The following is a 19,207-nucleotide window of genomic DNA, read 5'->3' as shown; positions in this document are numbered from 1 at the left end:
GCCCGCGTCAAAGAAGTGACCTGTCACTTCTTTGGCCGTAATTGGAGCCGTTATTCATTGACTTCAATGAATAGCAGCGCCAATTAAGTCCGTAATTGACGCGGCGTTCAAGCGCCTGCACATGCCGTTACGGCTGAAATTACGGGGATGTTTTCAGGCTGAAACATCCCCGTAATTTCAGCCGTTACGGACGCCCTCGTGTGAACATACCCTAAAAGGAGAGACTGGAGGGAGGAAGGAGCGGGAGATACAGGATCTTGGCCAGGACAGAGGAACTTGTCCAAATGCTTATCCCAGGTAGAATTAAAATCACCCAGCCAGATACTAGGCACAGACGGGTGACTGGTTACAAACGACAAGATGGAATTAATTATGGCAAGGGAAAATAAAGGAAATGATAAAGACGACAATGTATCAGAACAAATTAGTGAATGTGGAATGGAATGACCAACCAATCCAGGGTCTATTTAGAAGACAGAGTTTGTCATCCATCATGTGGGTCTCCTGAAGGTATATAATATCACGGTCATGCTTTTGTAAATACTGAAATACCAGGGCCCTCTTAATGCGGTCGTTAAGACCCCTTACATTCCACGTTAAAAAGGAAACTAAGTCAGAAAACATGGTAAAGGGTAAAAGTGCAAACCTAGGCCCAACCGATCAGGACAGACCAGTATATGAGCAGCATAATAGAACGGAGACCTGGAGAAATTAGAAGCGTGATTTGCATTGTGGAAACAAACATGTAGAAAATACAGGTGGAAACTAATCCTGCCCCCCCCCCCACCCTACTATCATGAACGCAGGCATGAAGTCTTGGATCCCTGAAACCAAAGTAATTGTAGGAACAGAAGTACAAATTACAAACAGTAACTATCAAATAGCATATGAAAGGAGGGTGCAAGGGCGCAGCCTCCCCCAGCCGAAAAAGGATACTGAAGGATGAAGGTGTCCATACGGTGAACGAATGATCCACAGTTCCATCACAGAATGAGACTAGAAGTATTCTAGAAGCTTGGAGCCGTGGGACAGTAGAGATACACAGCTACAAATATCAGTACTTAGACATCCGGTAGAAGAGGAGAACCAGCTTGACCACAAGGACGAGTTTCATGCCAGTTGAGGATTTCCTGGGGAGTGGTGAAGAAATGCAATCTGCCATCCAACAGGAACATTCAGCCGTGCAGGGTACATCATTGCGTATTTGAGATCGAGTTCCTTAAAGAGGCTCTGTCACCAGATTATAAGTGCCCTATCTCCTACATAATCTGATTGGCGCTGTAATGTAGATAACAGCAGTGGTTTTTATTTTGAAAAACTATCATTTTTGAGCAAGTTATGAGCTAGTTTAGATTTATGCTAATGAGTTTCTCAATGGACAACTGGGCGTGTTTTTACTTTTTACAAACTGGGTGTTGTACAGAGGAGTGTATGACGCTGACCAATCAGTGACTAATCAGTGTCCTACACTTCTCATTGTTCCAGCCCAGCATGATCCACAGCACAGTGTGATTGTGCAGTGAAAGAAGTAGCAGTTGCTAAAAACACAATACACGCCCAGTTGGAAATAAGAGAAAACACGCCCAGTTGTCCATTAGAAAGGCTCATTTGCATAAATATAAAATTGCTCATAACTTAGCCAAAAATTATCGTTTTAAAAAAAAAAGAAAAACGTTACTGTCATCTACATTGCAGCGCCGATCACATGCAATAGGAGATAGGGATTTGACAATCTGGTGACAGAGCCTCTTTAAGCTTTTTCTTGGCAGTGAAGAACAAAGTGCTTTTCTTCTAGACCTCAATGGAAAAGTCATGGTAAACTGAGATCCGTGAGTTAGTATACGGAATTGATCCTCGCTCTCTTGTAAGTTTAAGGATAGTGTCCCTGTCCCGGTAGTTGAGGAGTATAGCAATAAACGTGCGTGGTGGAGCTCCCGGAGGTGGAAGTTTGGACAGAATACGGTGTGCCCTCTCCACTGCAAACATAACAGAGAATTTCTCCCTGCCGAAGGTGGTAGTGAGCAGATTTTCCAAGAATGATTCAGGAGAGGAACATTCCAAACCCTCTGGCAAGCCTAATGTCTCCAAGACATCTAGAGATTGGCGGGGCTTGGTCTTCCAGAGTACTGACTCTATTTTCCACCTCCGTTACCCTCTCTGGTGTGCTGTGCATCCAGGCGTAGAAGAGAAATATCTACCTTAATCTCCTCAATTCGTGTGAGGAGGGTGGTTTGACATGTATGAAGGGCCACCAGTACGTTCAATGTGTCAGGATTACAGTCCAACACAGCGGAGGCCGGCTGGTCTGGATCCACCAGGGTTTGGTCAGCGCTCAGGAAGGAGGAAGGCGCTGTGAAGAAGGCGTTGTAGTCGCTAAGGTGTTTGCTCTGCGAAACTGGTCCAGCTTAGCGGCAGATTTGGTTTGGGATTTCGTAGGTGCCATGACTGGGAGTTAAGTAGCTGTGAGTACAGGTGTATGGAGCACCAATGCGTATTTAGACCCCTCGGAGGGGATTCAGCACCCAGACAATATTAGAGTGTTACATTACAAGAGGGTGAACGTGGAGAAGGGACCCAAGGGGGTCTTCATCGTGCAGAGGGACCCGTTGTAGTAGTCGGCAAAATAAACAGTGCATTTGCAGGTGACCCACAAACAGGGTTGGCGCGGAATCTTGGCAACAGATGCCATCTGGTCGACAGCACAGGAGAAGTGTACAGGATGTAGCAGACTATCAAAACAGTATAACAGGGGTTCAGTGGTACCGTCCCAGTGAGCTCTCAGGCAGAACACCTGCAGTAGGTGGAGGCCTGCGGGGTTGGAGAGTTCCTACCCAGTGAGCCCTAATGGCAACAGGGCTTGTGAGCAGAGGGGAGGATGCCTCCAAGGAGGGGACTCACCAGTGGTGATATGGAGTCCCAGGGTGTCTGTCCGCAGATGGTACAGGGAAGGACTGCCTGGATAAATCCAAAATGGCGGCCGCGACCAGTGTAAGCCGCCTTGAAATGGGCGTTCGGGTCCTTCCTGAGGTTGGCAGGCCGGGCACACCACCCCATAATCCTGGGTTGGTGATTAGAGGTGTGGTCGGTGCTCTGGGGGAGATGGAAGATTCCGGTCCGGATGGAAGTAGCCTGCGTCCAGCCACTGTAATTAATCCAGGCCGGGGATGCAGTTCCCAGGCCAGGCACAAAAGTCCTGGGCCGTGGAACACAAGGTGTAGGAGGGGTATCACCCCAGGAGAACTTCACTCTGTAAGGGGAGCCTTCCCCGTAGACCCAGGAGTTGTACCGTCAAAGCGAAGCTGCGGCATCATCATGATGTATATGCTCGTCGTGATGCAGCAATGTCCTGCCGCTTATGTTGAGCATACAAGTCATGCGTCGTCAACCAGTTAAAGTGGAATTTTCAGGTCTCTGATGGTACACTATGTGCATAGGATGGAGGTGGAGATGCTTAACTTGGGGATATACAAATTTCTATTTTGATTCAGTATTTTCATGTAAAAAACTGTTTAAATGCTGCCAGAACTCATAAAGTAAGATAAAAGAGAAGAAAATGGGGATTGTTGCCAGCGCTGCTTGAAAAATTAGAAATCCTTTTGTAGAATGATTCTTTATTCTAGTTTTAACAATACGCTTTTTAGGGTTGTACTAACCCGTTTATCAGGTTGATTCCACAACAGTCATACCCATTGTGTCCTATTTTCTCACCACTGTGTATCCAGGCCGGGGAAGCTTGGCAGCAACTCTAGTGTTCATACGTTCAAATTTGAACAGAGTCAGACACAACAAAAATAGGTGAGTATATTTTTTTCACACCAATTCTCTACATATTATATTACCCCATGATATAATATACAAGGTAATATTTTTTTTATCACTGTGCTAAGGAAACCATGAAGGACAACTGACTGAAGGGGGGTTTCTGACTAAGGACTTTTAGGGTATGTTCATCAGGCTGGAGTTGTTTCAGCATGTGCATGCGCTCCTGCAAGCTCTATTCAGATGAATGGGACAGTTGCAGAAATTTCAGAAACAAATCTGGTGTGTGTAAATATACCCTTACGGTTATTTCCATATCTCCCACAGACTTTAATGGAGAATGACCGCTCAGGTACAACCACTTCTCTACCAGGTACACTAGGATTTGTCATTAAAGTCGGTTTGTGGAAAAGCCCTTTAATTTGGGCCATTTCAACTTTTGGTACTAAAAAACAAGGGAAAATAGATGGTACTCTAAACAATTATTCTTGAAATATTCTTATGGGCAATATTGCTCATATCCGCAAAATTGTATCTTCGTGCAAATATTTCATGGACCAATATCATGACAACAATAACAATGATAAAACCAAAATAAAGATATTACGTAGACATAAAGCCAGAAACTACTTACAGTCTTGTCAGTTTTACAGTATTTTGGAACAGCAGTTCAGGAAGGACTTGCAACCTATTCTTATTGAGGCGCCTGGAACAAGATGAAAAAAGAAAAATATTATCAATCCAATTTTTCATACCACTAGTTGACGTACTGTATAATGGGATCTGTTAGGTTTCCAGTAGGTTTCTTTTATTTCTAATACTACGCTATTCTGCCCCTCAGTGGTGATAGAAACCTAAAAGGACATAACCATTATGCCAGTACGAACAGTCTAAAACCAAAAATAAAATAAAAACGAAATAAATAAAATACAGCATGCACAAGTTAAAATTTATTTTTATGACAAACCCAGCTAGAGTACTATCAATTATGCCACTGATCGGCAATAAGACTGCAGTGGTAGCTATGTAGGCTGCCTATGTTGCAGCACCAATGTCATCAGTATGGAAGCAGGAGCCACCTTGTATCCAAGCCTAAAAGCTTCTGGCACTTATACTTTCCTCTCTTTCTGCCCCCCCCCCCACTAGGTTTCTCCCTATTCGTTGTCAAGGTTATATATAATTCAGTCCAAACTGCAGGCAGCAGACCTTTCAGCTCTCCTAACATATCTGTTTTAGTAAATACTCGCATTCCACATGAGGTAACAATTGTGGGGCATCAATCCTTAGGCCCTGTTCACACAGAGTTTTTTTGACGAGTTTTTGGACGCGGAAACCGCGCCGCAAAACTCCTCAAAAACCGCCCGAAAATGCCTCCCATTGATTTCAATGGGAGTTGGACGAGTTTTATTACCGCGAGTAAAAAAAACGGGTCGCGGTAAAAAGAAGCATCATGACCCATCCTGAGGCGGATTCCGCCTCCAAAACCCCTTTTCAATCAGTCAGAAAGAGGAAAAAAACGCCTCGACGAGTGTTTTGACGAGTTTTTGTCAAACCACTGTGCAAACTCCGTGTGAACACAGCCTTAGAACTTTGCATTGTGTGGTTTCCCTGTCATTCTTCCTGGAAATGTACAGCATGACTAAGTAAGGTGGTTATTACCATTCTCTTTGTAAATAGGGTGTGTTCCACACAGGCACGGTCCAATCAGTTCTGCCAGTTTCAGACTCTGCACCAAAAACGAGTTGCTAACTTGTCATATTTTAGACCCCTTCATTTCATGAAATAATGCATCAAAAGCATAGTGGTAACTTTTTAGGACTCATGTAGGACTGCAGTGGTGATTTGCACACTTTTAAGTTATTTATCCCCTACATGTTCTATGACATACAGTTACACCTTGGGTGGGAAGTGTTTCTCGTACACACAGTTACGGCAGGTCGGTGAGCCCACAGTATTCACAGTGGGAGTCAGCTGTGATATACAGCCAGGCTCCCACTCCAATGACTGTGATAGTAGTTATCTCTGATCTCAGGCCGTCTAACTCCTTAGATGCCGCAGGAAATAGTGGCTGGGACAACTAAGTGGTTGAGAGAGGGATGGGGCTCTCTCTGTACAGCCATTGAAACCTAGCAAAGCGACTGCGTGGTGCCGATAGTTGCTTTGGAAACCAGGAAGCTTAACAATGGCCTCCTGGTCTGCCATGTAAGGAAGCCCATTAGGCCTTGCTGGAGTGCAATAATACACTGCAATACATAAGTAGTGCAGCTTATTATATCAGCAGTCAGAAGTTCAGGCCTTCAAGTCCCCTAGTGGAACATCAAAAAAAAATGATATCAGTAATAAGAAAAAAAAACGTTTCAAAAACAAGTATCAAATAAAAAAAAATTGTCTTTAACAACCTTAACTATAAAAGTATGCCAATATATATCTTGTGCGGTGAAACTGTGGGGTTCTTTTTCTTCTATATTCCTTGTGAATATTAAATCTTTGAACTAAAACTACATATTATTGGAAGAAAATTACATTTTTAATTTTCATTGCCCAATTCTAATAATTATTATTGGGATCAAAACTATCACTACACCCCAAAATAAATTCCTTAAGTGGTGTAGTTGTCAAAATGTGGTCACTATTGGGGGTTTCCACTGTACTGCTACATTAGGGGCTCTGCAAAGACAACCTGCCATTCAAAAATCTAAATTTGCGCTCCAAAAGCCAACGCCTCTTTTCTTCCGGACCCCTGGCGTGTGTCAAAACTGCTGTTTGCCTTAATCAGGACTGTGTATCAAATTTTTGGGGACTTTTTTTTATTGAAATTTATTTTGTTTTCATGGCCCAAATTCTAATAAATTATATAAAACACGTTCAAACAATCAAAATGCTAGATGAATTCCTTGAGTAGTGTTGTTTCTAAAATTACGTCTTTTTCGGGGGTGTTTTGATTATGTTTTGTCACCTTAAAGGTAGGTTCACACGCAGTGTTATCAGACGTAATTCGGGCATTTTATGCCTCGAATTACGCCTGAAAAAACGGCTCCATTACGCCTACAAACATCTGCCCATTGCTTTAAATGGGTTTTACGATGTTCTGTTCCCACGAGGTGTTTTTACGCGTCGCTGTCAAAAGACGGCGCATAAAAAGACGCCCACGTCAAAGAAGTGCAAGTCACTTCTTGGGACGTTTTTGGAGCCGTTTTTCATTGACTCCATTGAAAAACAGCTCCAATAACGTCCATAAAAAACACGGCGAAAAAAGCGAGTAGTTACAAAAACGTCTGAAAATCAGGAGCTGTTTTCAGGCGAAAACAGCTCCGCAATTTCAGTCGTATTTTGCTACTGCGTGTGAACATACCCTAAGACCACTTCAAACATGAAATGGTGTCTGGAAAACATCCTAATAAAAAGGAGACCCTAAAATCCACAAGGTGCTCCTTCAATTCTGAGGCCTGTAGTAACACTAGGGAAACATTGGTTGAACTTGATGGACATGTGTCTTTTTTCAACTATGTTACATATGGGATATTTCTGCAAACTGCAGAATCTGGGTAATAAAGATTGTGTTTTGTTTCTCTATTAGCACTTGTTGTGTTAGAGAACAAAATGGATTAATATTGAAGATTCAAAAATTGAAGATTAAGAAAAAAAAGATTAACGAAGATTAAAAAAAATAAAAATCGAATTTCACCTATACATATTCCTTTGAAAAGCTTAAACGTTAACAAACATTCTAAATGATGTTTTGAATACATTAAACGGTTTTTAAAATGGGGTGATTTATGGGAGGTTTCTAATATGTAGGCCCCTCAAAGCCATGAACTTTCCATGGTTTGTTGTAAATTTAAAAAAACTGCTATAAAGTTTTTAAGCCTTACACCAGCCTAAAAAATAAATAAAAAATAATTATGCCTGCATAAAGACATATGGCAAAACTTATTTATTTACTAATTTGTGTGGTAACATCCATTTTACAGGATTAAAAATGTAAGAAAATTCTAAATTTTCACATTTTCTTCCAACTTCTGATGATTTTTTTTAAAAAAAATAAAAGAGAAAACTAAATTTACTACAGAATTAAAGTATAATTTGTCATAAAAAAAACTATCTTAGAATCTTTTGGAAAACGAAAAGATCCTGAAGTCCAAAATAGGCTGCGCCCTTATGGGGTTACGGTTATCACTGTCTAGAGACTACCGCCATGCAAAAGTGGGTTAGGAACTCTCGTGGTCCCTGACCAACACACATGCTTTGATAACTTGAATGGTGACGATTCATAAAATCCTGAAGTTTAGTGCAAAAGTAGTTGAAAAATCTAAATGTTAGAGGATCTTATTTTGTAAAGGTATAAAATCGGCCATCTGAGGTGACTGGTCCTAGAAGAAGGATTTTCTTAGTGAGTTAATCTCTAAAGTCTAATGTTTGTTTGAATCTACAGAAAAGAGGAGATTGTTCAAAGAAGCCACAGGAGCCTTTCTCTCCCACTACTATCAAGAGAAGTTATGCAAATCCGAGAATAATATATATATAACTTTTTACATACCGAGCAAACCACAGTGACTAATGCACTGACTCACTTTTAGTCAAAAATGGTTTTGAGGTAAAAATTTCTGTGCTGAACTATAGTTTATGTTTTCTATAAACATCCAAGGCAAAAGTTTAAACCGGTCTCTTGTTAGACCGCGATCTACTCAATGAGAAACAAAAGATTTACTTGAGATCAAAATTCTATAAGACATGCATTTAGCCCTTTAATTCTTGCAATGTCTCTATCAAGGAGGGGAAATAACTACATTGTAAAAAATATACAGAGATACATGTGAAACCACAAGAAACATATACATAAATATACATGTTTGCATATGGTTTCTATTGACTTTTTTTCCGTGCTTTAAGGAATTCTTTCCACAACATATCTGTTTTCCATCATTCTTTCACAGCATGGAGTGGATGGCCAACTGTCCACTTAGACTCCAACATCCTGAAATCATTTTCTGCATTCATCCTTGTGTGTGAATATAGGAGTGTTGTCTCCATTTATATATTGAGGAATAGATAAGGATATATTATTTTTATTAGAACGCATGGTGAATATTTGAGCAAAAACGATTATGTCCAATATTTACTGCTTCACTTTAACTAAACGCTGGGAGCGGTCATGGCATAGTTTATACAGAAGTAGTAACATGTGTGATAAAGGGGACAAAAGCACATATGTTATAATTAATACCCATGTTTCTGTGTTTTGCAAAGCAGCTTTGACATTAAATGACTAGAGCTGGAAATTGTAGTTTCTTATGATACTTTCTACTTAAAAATGCCTCTTTTTTTTATTTGTAATCAATATTTACATCAAGTTACAAAATGGGACAGAAAAATTAGATTTTTGGTTAGCGGTTTCATAAGTGGTTATGACACAGATGACAAACATATATGTTACATTTTAAAGATCACCTATAGATGACATCCAGTAGTCCAAAAATATGAAAACCCCACTAACTGCTGTTGTATTAGAACGTAACTTTTATCTGTAACCCTAAAATATTCACCTAACGCATAAACTAGTTTATTGACAACTGTGATTTAAAGTGCCACAGTGTAGTTGCATTAACCCCTTAATGACCGGGCCATTTTGCACGTTAATGACCAAGGATTATTTTTTGTTTTTCCACGGTCGCATTCCAAGAGTCGTAACTCTTTTTTTATTCCGTCGACATAGCCGTATAAGGGCTTGTTTTTTCCGGGACGAGTTGTATTTTGTAATTGTACCATTTTTAGATGCTTATAACATATTGATTAACTTTTATTAACTTTATTTTAGGAGAGATTTGAAAATAAGCAGCTATTCCAGCATTAATTTTCACGTTATAAATTTACGCCGTTTACTATGCAGCGTAAATAACATGTTAACTTTATTCTATGGGTCGGCACGATTACAGGGATACCAAATGTGTAAAGGTTTTATATGTTTTTTCTACGTTTGCACAATAAAAACCCTTTTAGAAAAAAATTACTTGTTTTTGCATCGCCGCGTTCCAAGAGGCGTAATTTTTTTATTTTTCCGTCGATGTGGCCGTACGTGGGATTGATTTTTGCGGGACAATGTGTAGTTTTCATTAGTACTATTTTGGGGTACATAGGACTTATAGATGAACTTTTATTTTATTTTTTATGGGGGGAATGGGAGAAAAGAGAGAATTTTGCCGTTGTTTTTTGCGTTTTCTTTGGACGCCGTTCATCCGGCGGTTTAATTAATGTGTTCATTTTATTGGTCAAGTTGTTACGATCGCGGGGATACCATATCTGTGTATGTGTGATTTGTTTTGACCGTTTTATTAAATAAAACCACTTTTTGGGGCAAAAAAGTAGTTTTATTTGACTTTGACTGTAATTTTTTTTATTTTTTTTTTCACAAACTTTATTTAACGGTTTTACTTTTTTTTTTTTAGTCCCACCAGGGGACTTCACTATGCGATATGCCGATCGCATATATAATGCTTTGGTATACTTCGTATACCAAAGCATTATTGCCTGTCAGTGTAAAACTGACAGGCAACCTGTTAGGTCATGCCTCTGGCATCGCCTAACAGGCAGATGCTGAAGACAGACCTGGGGGTCTTTGTTAGACCCCCGGCTGTCATGGAAACCCGACGGCGACCCGCGATTTGTTTGCGGGGGCGCCGATCGGGAGACAGAGGGAGTTCCCCCCTCTGTCAAACACATTAAATGCCGCTGTCACTGTTGACAGCGGCATTTAATGGGTTAAACTGCCGGAATCGGCGCGTGCTTCGATTCCGGCAGTTGCAGCAGGAGCCAGGCTGTGTATAACAGCCGTGCTCCTGCCGCTGATCGCGTGGGTAAACTGTCAGTACCCGCGCGATCACAGGACGGATATATCCGTCCTCCTGCGCGAACTAGCAGCTGCTGAGGACGGATATATCCGTCCTTCGGCGTTAAGGGGTTAATGATTCTATGCTATTGTTTTCTAGCAGTTGTTGACTTGTAGTTCCTATGGAGCAGGAGGTATCCTGTTCTTCAAATGGAGGCGTCACTGTGTGTATATATATTACTATTGGAAGAGTAACTTCGCTATATTTATTTGTTATAGGTTCCTATTGCAAGCATAACTTGCTATAATTGCTCAAACTGCACAGAACCAAACAATGCAAAATTTTCACACGTGGATTTTTAAATACAGACACTGTTGGTAACCGGACATGTTTCACCGATAGAATTGCGTCCTCAGGGGTCTCTGCACACAACAGAGTCTATAAAACGGATCATTATACACTAGTTCATATTTATCTAGCAAGTGGCCTATCAGAACAGAAATACTGTCCCTTGTGGCAAAACTTGATGACGCATCCGTCTCTTATTGGTTTGCCTATGATGATTCGGCTGATGGCATATTCATCTACAATTGAACAGCCGTCATTTCAGCCATATCTATTTGATAGAAAGGCGCTACCACCATACCTTCCAACCATCAGAGGGACAGTCCCAGTTTCTGGGTGGAGTCCCGCTGTCCTGGGCGGCCGGTGGCATATCCCAGTGTCAACTGAATCTGCGTCCTCAGGATTCAGAAACAGTTGAATCCAGTGCTGAAGCATGGAAACATCAGCTCCCTGCTTTAGCATTCAACTATGGAGTCCAGGGCCAGAGAAATGCAACCTCTCTAGCCAGGCACTCCTGTCTTAGGGAAAGCCCTTGAAGTCACTGTCCAAATATGGACAGTGACGTCAGTGGCTCCTCCAGGAGCGGAATTTCCGACCAGAGGATTGCAGACGCTCTTGCAGGGGACTCCGGGACCTTAAAGAGGCTCTGTCACCACATTATAAGTGCCCTATCTTCTACATAATGTGATCTGCGCTGTACTGTAGATTACAACAGTATTTTTTATTTAGAAAAACAATAAATTTTGAACAAGTTATGACCTATTTTATATTTATGCTAATGACTTTCTTAATGCCCAACTGGGCATATTTTAGCTTTTGACCAAGTGGGCATTGTAAAGAGAAGTGTATGACGCTGACCTATCAGCGTCATACACTTCTCTCCATTCATGTACTCAGCACATAGTGATCTTGCGAGATCACGATGTGCTGTCACTTACTCACACATTAACGTTACTGAAGTGTCTTGAGAGTGAATAGACATCGCTTCCAGCCAGGATGCGATGTCTATTCACAATCCCAACACTTCGGTAACGTTTGTGTGGGACTTAATGACAGCAAGCGTGATCTCGCAAGATCACGCTGTAAATGACACTTCTCTTTACAATGCCCACTTGGTCAAAATCTTTAAAAAAACACCCAGTTGGGCATTAAGAAAGTCATTAGCATAAATCTAAAATAGGTCATAACTTGGTCAAAATGTATAGTTTTTCTAAATAAAAAACACTGCTGTAATCTACATTACAGCGCCAATCACTTATAATGTGGTGACAGAGCCTCTTTAACATTTCAGGACCAAGGGTCATCGAAGCCTCAATGGCCAGCCCCATTTTTTCAAATCGGACGTGTCATTTTATGTGGTAATAACTCTGGAATGCTTTTGCCTATCCAAGCGATTCAGATTGTTTTCTCGTGACATATTGTATTTATGTTAGTGGAAAAATTTGGTCAATAAATTCCTAGCTTATTTGTGAAAAACAGCAACATTTTTCTAATTTTAAATGTAATCTACTTGTAAAACAGATAGTAATACCACACAAAATTGTTGCTAATTAACATCTCCCATATGTCTACTTTATATTTGCATTGTTTTTTGAACATTATTTTATTTTTCTAGGACATTACAAGGCTTAGAACTTTAGTAGCAATTTCTCACATTTTCAAGAAAATGTCAAAAGGCTATTTTGTCAAGGACCAGGCGTTTCACAGGAATTAAAGCAAAGTAGAGAGGAAATTGACAAATTAAATTTTTTTTGCCGAAATTCATTTGTAATACATTTTTTTTGCCGAAATTCATTTGTAATACATTTTTTTCTGTATTTCAATATTCAATATTTATTGCCCAGATTCTGCAGTTTTTAGAAATATCCCACATGTGGCTCTAGTGTGATAATGGACTGAAGTAACGGCCTCAGAAGCAAAGGAGCACCTACTAGAGGATTTTGGGGGTCTCCTTTTTTTAGAATATATTTTAGGCACCATGTCAGGTTTGAAGAGGTCTTGTGGTGCCAAAAAAGTGGAATCTCCCCAAAAGTGGTTTTCGAAACGACACACCTCAAGGAATTTATCTAGGAGCATAGTTAGCATCTTGACCAGACAGGTCTTTTGCTATATTTATTGGAGTTTGTCTGTGAAAATTAAAATCGTTTTTTTCTGAAAAACCATAAAAAATTTGTATTATTTATTCCTTGTAAAAAAAAAAAAAAGCACCCCAAAACTTGTAAAAGTATTTCTTACGATTATGGCAATACCCCATATGTGGTAATACATGGCTGTTTGGACCCACGGCAGAGCTCAGAAGGGAAGGAGCGCCATTTGGCTTTTGGAGCGCAGATTTTGCTTGGTAATAGTTCTGTTTGTGGTTTTGCTGGTATTTCAGTTTATAATGTGGTGGCATATGTAAGCTGGGCAGAGTACATCAGGGCATAATAAGTGTGTATAATACTGGGGTAAATAAATAATTCATAGATGTGTGGCCGGTGTCGCACTGATAAATGGTGCACAATCTTATCCGCTTTTGGACACTCTGCACAATTTCTGTCGCTATATTCTGAGCGGCAGAATTTTTATTTTTTTTTCTCCACCGGAGCCGTGCGATGGCTTATTTGTTTCGTTACAATCTGTATTTTCATTGGTAGCATTTTAGGGTACATGTCATTTTTTTGATTACTTTTTCTCCGATTTTTTTGGCAAGCTAAGCGACAAAAAAAAACACATACATTTTGACAATGTTTTTTGTCCTTTTTTTTTTTTTACATTAATAACTGTGCGCTATAAATGACATTTTACTTTATTCTGCAACTTGGTACGATTACAGCGATACCATATGTATATTTTTTTTATGTTTTGTGGCATTTGCGCAATAAAATCACTTTTCTATAAAATTATTTATTTTTTGTGTCACCATATTCTGAGAGCCATAATTTTTTTATTCAGTCAAAAAAGCTGTGTAAGAGTTTGTTTTTTGCTGGACGGGTTGTAGTTTTTATTGGTACTATTTTGGGGTACATGCGAATTTTTGATCACTTTTTATTCTATATTTTGGGAGGGGTCATGACCAAAAAAATAGTAATGCTAGTATTTCTTGCGGTGTTCACCGTGCGGGAAAAATAATATTATAGTTTTATAGTTGGGGTTGTTACGAACGCGGTGATAACAAATATGTGTACTTTAACGGTTTATTTTTTTTCCCTATAATAAAAGACTTACATAGTTACATAGTTACATAGTTAGTACGGCTGAAAAAAGACACATGTCCATCAAGTTCAACCAAGGGAAGGGAAAAGGGAAGGAAAAATTTCTACACATAGGAGCTAATATTTTTTCGTTCTAGGAAATTATCTAACCCTTTTTTAAAGCCATCTACTGTCCCTGCTGTGACCAGCTCCTGCGGTAGACTATTCCATAGATTCACAGTTCTCACTGTAAAGAAGCCTTGTCGCCTCTGCAGCTTGAACCTTTTTTTCTCCAGACGGAGGGAGTGCCCCCTTGTTTTTTGAGGGGGTTTTACAAGGAACAGGATTTCACCATATTTTTTGTATGTGCCATTAATATATTTATATAAGTTAATCATGTCCCCCCTTAGTCGTCTTTTTTCAAGGCTAAATAGGTTTAATTCTTTCAATCTTTCCTCATAACTTAAATTCTCCATGCCCCTAATTAGCTTCGTTGCTCTTCTTTGTATTTTTTCCAACTCCAGGGCATCCTTTCTATGAACTGGAGCCCAGAACTGGACTGCATATTCTAGATGAGGCCTCACTAATGCTTTGTAAAGTGGTAATATTACATCCCTGTCCCGCGAGTCCATGCCTCTTTTAATACACGTGTAACGGCAGGGGGTAGGGAGACGGACAAGTGAGCCCTAATCTACCCGCCACTCTGTCCCTGCCTACTTGCAACGACCCGCCCTAGGCGACGGGGTACAACTGGGCGGCGGTCCCTGCGCTCAGTAAGTGCACGACAAACACGACAAACATACAAGGAACACAAGCAAGGAAAAGGGGCCGTTGCCCACGGCAACACCGTGAGCAACCAGAGTGGTGAACGAGCCGAGCCAAGCCAGGAGTGTGCGAGGTACAAAACGAAAAGCAGAAGAGTAGTCGGTAAGCCAGGGTCGGTATGGAGCAGGATCAAAAATAGCAGGAGCTGTAGCTGGGCCAGGAACCACAAGGAAGGAAACCAAAGCAATAACAAGCACCGAGGGACAGGAAGTGCAGGCCTAAATAGACCGAGGGCGGGAGCTAGCTGAGTCTGGCCAGGTTACGATAGGCTCTCCCACTCCTAAGCCTGCCAGCCTGAATGGTGGAAGCAGGAGTCAGTCTCAGGGATGTATTCTCAGGTGCTGACTGATTAGTTCTGGGAGTTAACCCCGCAGTGCCTGGCAGATCCTTTACAACACGACAATATCCTGCTGGCCTTTGAAGCAGCTGATTGACACTGCATGCTGTTATTGAGTTTATGATTTACAAGTACACCCAGATCCTTCTCAACAAGTGAATCTGCCAGTGTAGCTCCCCCTAGGACATATGATGCATGCAGGTTGTTGGTACCCAGATGCATAACTTTACATTTATCTACATTAAACTTCATCTGCCAAGTGGACGCCCAAACACTTAGTTTGTTTAAATCTGCCTGTAATTCATGAACATCTTCCATAGACTGAACTATATTGCATAGCTTGGTGTCATCTGCAAAAATAGAAATAGTGCTATTAATCCCATCCTCTATATCATTAATAAATAAGTTGAATAATAGGGGTCCCAGCACTGAACCCTGGGGTACACCACTTATAACCGGTGACCATTCAGAGTAGGAATCATTGACCACAACTCTCTGGATACGGTCCTTGAGCCAATTCTCAATCCAATTACAAACTATATTTTCTAAACCTATAGTCCGTAATTTACCCATTAGGCGTCTATGGGGGACAGTGTCAAATGCCTTTGCAAAGTCCAAAAACACTAAATCCACAGCGGCCCCTCTGTCTAGACTTCTGCTCACCTCTTCATAAAAACAGATTAGGTTAGTTTGACAACTTCTGTCCTTAGTAAAACCGTGCTGGCTGTCACTTATAATGCTATTTATTGTCACATAATCCTGTATATAGTCCCTCAATAGCCCCTCAAACATTTTCCCCACGATGGATGTTAAGCTTACTGGTCTATAATTACCCGGGGAAGACATAGAGCCCTTTTTGAAAATAGGCACCACATTTGCCCTGCGCCAGTCCCTTGGCACTATACCAGTCACTAGAGATTCTCTGAATATTATGAAAAGGGGGACAGAAATAACTGAACTAAGCTCTTTAAGAACTCTAGGGTGTAACCCATCTGGTCCCGGGGCCTTGTGCACATTTATTTTATTTAATTTAGCTTGGACCATCTCTACATTCATCCAATTCAGTATATCAACTGATATATTAACAGCACTGGCACCGGCTACATCAGCTGCTCCTTCTTCAGTTGTATATACAGAGCTAAAGAACCCATTTAGTAACTCTGCCTTCCCTTGATCCCCTGTGATCAACTGCCCATTACCATTATCTAGGGGTCCCACATGTTCAGACCTGGGCTTTTTTGCATTTATATGCTTGAAGAATTTTTTGGGATTTGTTTTACTATCCTTGGCCACCTGCCTTTCATTTTGTATTTTTGCTAATTTTATTAAATTTTTACAGATTTTATTAAGCTCCTTATATTTTACAAAGGCTACAGCTGTACCCTCAGATTTGTAATTTTTAAATGCCCTTTTTTTGTCATGTATTGCCCCTTTCACAGAATGTGTAAGCCATGTGGGGTTTAATTTGAGTCGTTTATACTTATTACCTGTAGGAATAAATTTTGCACTATAATAACTCAAAGTAGATTTGAAAATCTCCCATTTATCATTTGTTCCATTATTTGACATTAGTTCTTCCCAGTCTATATCCTGAATTGCAGCCCTCATCCTGGGGAAATTGGCTTTCTTAAAATTAAATGTTTTTGCCCTCCCAGCCTGCGTTTGTTTTTTACAGTATAGGTAAAATGTAACTATATTATGATCACTGTTACCGAGGTTTTCACGAACATTGACATTCCCAACAAGATCTGCACTTATTATAGGAAAAAAAAGCATTTTTTGTTTTTGTAACTTATAACTTGTTTTTACACTTTTATAAAACATTTCTATTACTTCTTTTTTTTTTTACTTGAAGATCAGCATCACTTATGGCTGCTATACTACATTACATTACCTAGGTAGTGTAACGTGTTATAAACTGTCACTGTGACGTTGACAGTCACACTGAAAGGAAGCCTATGAGGACCAGCTGGTCCTCATAGGCTTCCGTGAATGGCAGACCGGAGGCCGTTGTATGGCCTCCGGTTTTGCCATGCAACCGACGGCAGCACCCGCAATCGGTCCTCGGGAAATTTTGTTGTAGCAACAAACTTTCCAGTTTGTTGCTACAACAAACTTTCACTGTGATCGGGACCTGAACGATCATGTCCCTGGGACCAGAGGCAGGGGTTAACAGCGCGATCCGGGTGTCAACACTACTCTGAGACACCCGGAATGCGCTTTTAACACCCACTGTGAATTCACGTCGACGCAGCACAGAGCCCAGCAAGTGCTGACGTGAATTTACTGTGGGCGGTAAGGAAGCAGTTAATAACGGTGATCCTATTCTCTGTAGCCGAACCAATCATATATGGACAGGGATTTCAGGGATTCCTCCTGGAGCGGAATCCCTGGCCTGGCCCCTTTCGTCACTGTGCATATATGGATAGTGACATCAGGGGCTCCTCCAGGAGCGGAATCCCAAGCCAGTGAGTCGGCAACGCTCTGGGCAGGGATTCCGCTCCTAGAAAGCCCACCTGCCATAACTGTCCATATATGGACAGTGACGTCAGGGGCTACTCAAGGAGTGGAATCCCTTGCCAGAGCGTTGCCGACTCATTGGCTTGGGATTCCGCTCCTGGAGGAGCCCCTGATGTCACTATCCATATATGCACAGTGACGAAAGGGGCTCCTCCTGGAGCAGAATCTCCGGTCAGAGCGTAGCCGAGGCGGGGATTAAGCCGGGTTAGGGGCTTGGCTTAAAAGGAAAAAAAATTGTGGTGCCGCATCTGTTGTCCCGCTTTACATAGTTACATATGGAAATATGGAAACGTCTTTTTCAAATTTTGTACTTACTTTACTTGAATTCACCCTTACACATAATTTCTTCATTTTTAATGGATCCTTCTACCTGCAGCTTCAGGGAACAGCGATGGGGGCTGCATGCAGTGCCGCATCTGCCATGAGGCCAGGTGAGCCGACGGCCTTACACATGGAAGGTTGCTGGTTCAAATCCCAGCTGGGGGTTTTTTTTTTTTTTTATATTAATATATTGTATTGGGCTTTGTTCACACTAGCATTAATATACGTTTACCTCTCTTCCGTCAGAGGGAGAGGATCGATACGTTAAACGGAAAGCAACGGTTCCATTAGAATTACCATTGCTTTCAATGGTAATTCTTTTGTATCAGAAAAGCCAAACAGAATTGAAGCGGCACACCGCTCACCCGAGCACTTCTGTTGCTTCGTTTTAGCGACTAGTGGGGGTCTCAGTGTTCGGACCCCACTGATCAAAACTTCTGACATGTCAAAAGTTTTTAAAAAAGTTGTTACACTTTAAAGAGAATCTTTCACCTGCCCACAGATTTGCATTTGAGTGCAGCGTGTAATGGGGAGGGCTGCACAAACTCTGGGGCACTTTACATTTTTTTTCCTACTCTCTTTCCTTACTTCGATATCGGTGCCGTAATGTTTGGCGCCAATATTTAAATAACCCCATGAACTGCCAATGGGGCGGTAATTGGCAAGGGGGCGTGTAACATCGCTGTGACACTGTCCAATCAGCTACGGACAATGTCAACAGCAAGAGCTGGAGAGAGGAGAGCATGTGCTGGCAAGTACAAGACTGATCTCAGGTGAGAGATCAGTCTTGTCGTCCTTGTCTGCCGAGAGCTAAAGAGTGAGAGCGTGCGTGCGCGCACAGCTCCGATGCCATGAAACAGAAGAAGAAGAATTCACACTCTTCTTCTGTTCCTTAGTGGTGGCGGAGCTGCGCGCTCGCGCTCTCTGTCCAGCTCTTGCTCTGAAACTGTCTGTAGTGATTGAACAGTGTCACAGCGATGTTACACGCCCCCTTGCCAATTACCTCCCCATTGACAGTTCAGGGGGTTATTTAAATATCGGGCACCAAATATTACAGCACCGATATCTAAATAACGAAGGAGGCTAGGAAAAAAAAGTGCCCC

At 41.2% G+C, this 19,207-nt stretch overlaps 1 protein-coding gene across 1 annotated transcript in view; it reads right to left on the bottom strand.

Moving 5' to 3' along the window:
• SLIT3 (slit guidance ligand 3) overlaps positions 1–19,207 on the bottom strand; it is a 761,836-nt gene that overhangs the window by 561,567 nt on the left and 181,062 nt on the right. Inside the window, exon 4 of the mRNA XM_075856411.1 lies at positions 4,394–4,465. Within this exon, the coding sequence (XP_075712526.1) occupies positions 4,394–4,465 (72 nt within the window). The remainder of the gene's footprint in view (positions 1–4,393; positions 4,466–19,207) is intronic.

The sequence above is a fragment of the Rhinoderma darwinii genome, chromosome 3 (genome assembly GCF_050947455.1).
Source record: "Rhinoderma darwinii isolate aRhiDar2 chromosome 3, aRhiDar2.hap1, whole genome shotgun sequence".
In the NCBI taxonomy this organism is placed as follows: domain Eukaryota; kingdom Metazoa; phylum Chordata; class Amphibia; order Anura; family Rhinodermatidae; genus Rhinoderma; species Rhinoderma darwinii.
This window is presented reverse-complemented; position numbering and strand designations above follow the sequence as displayed.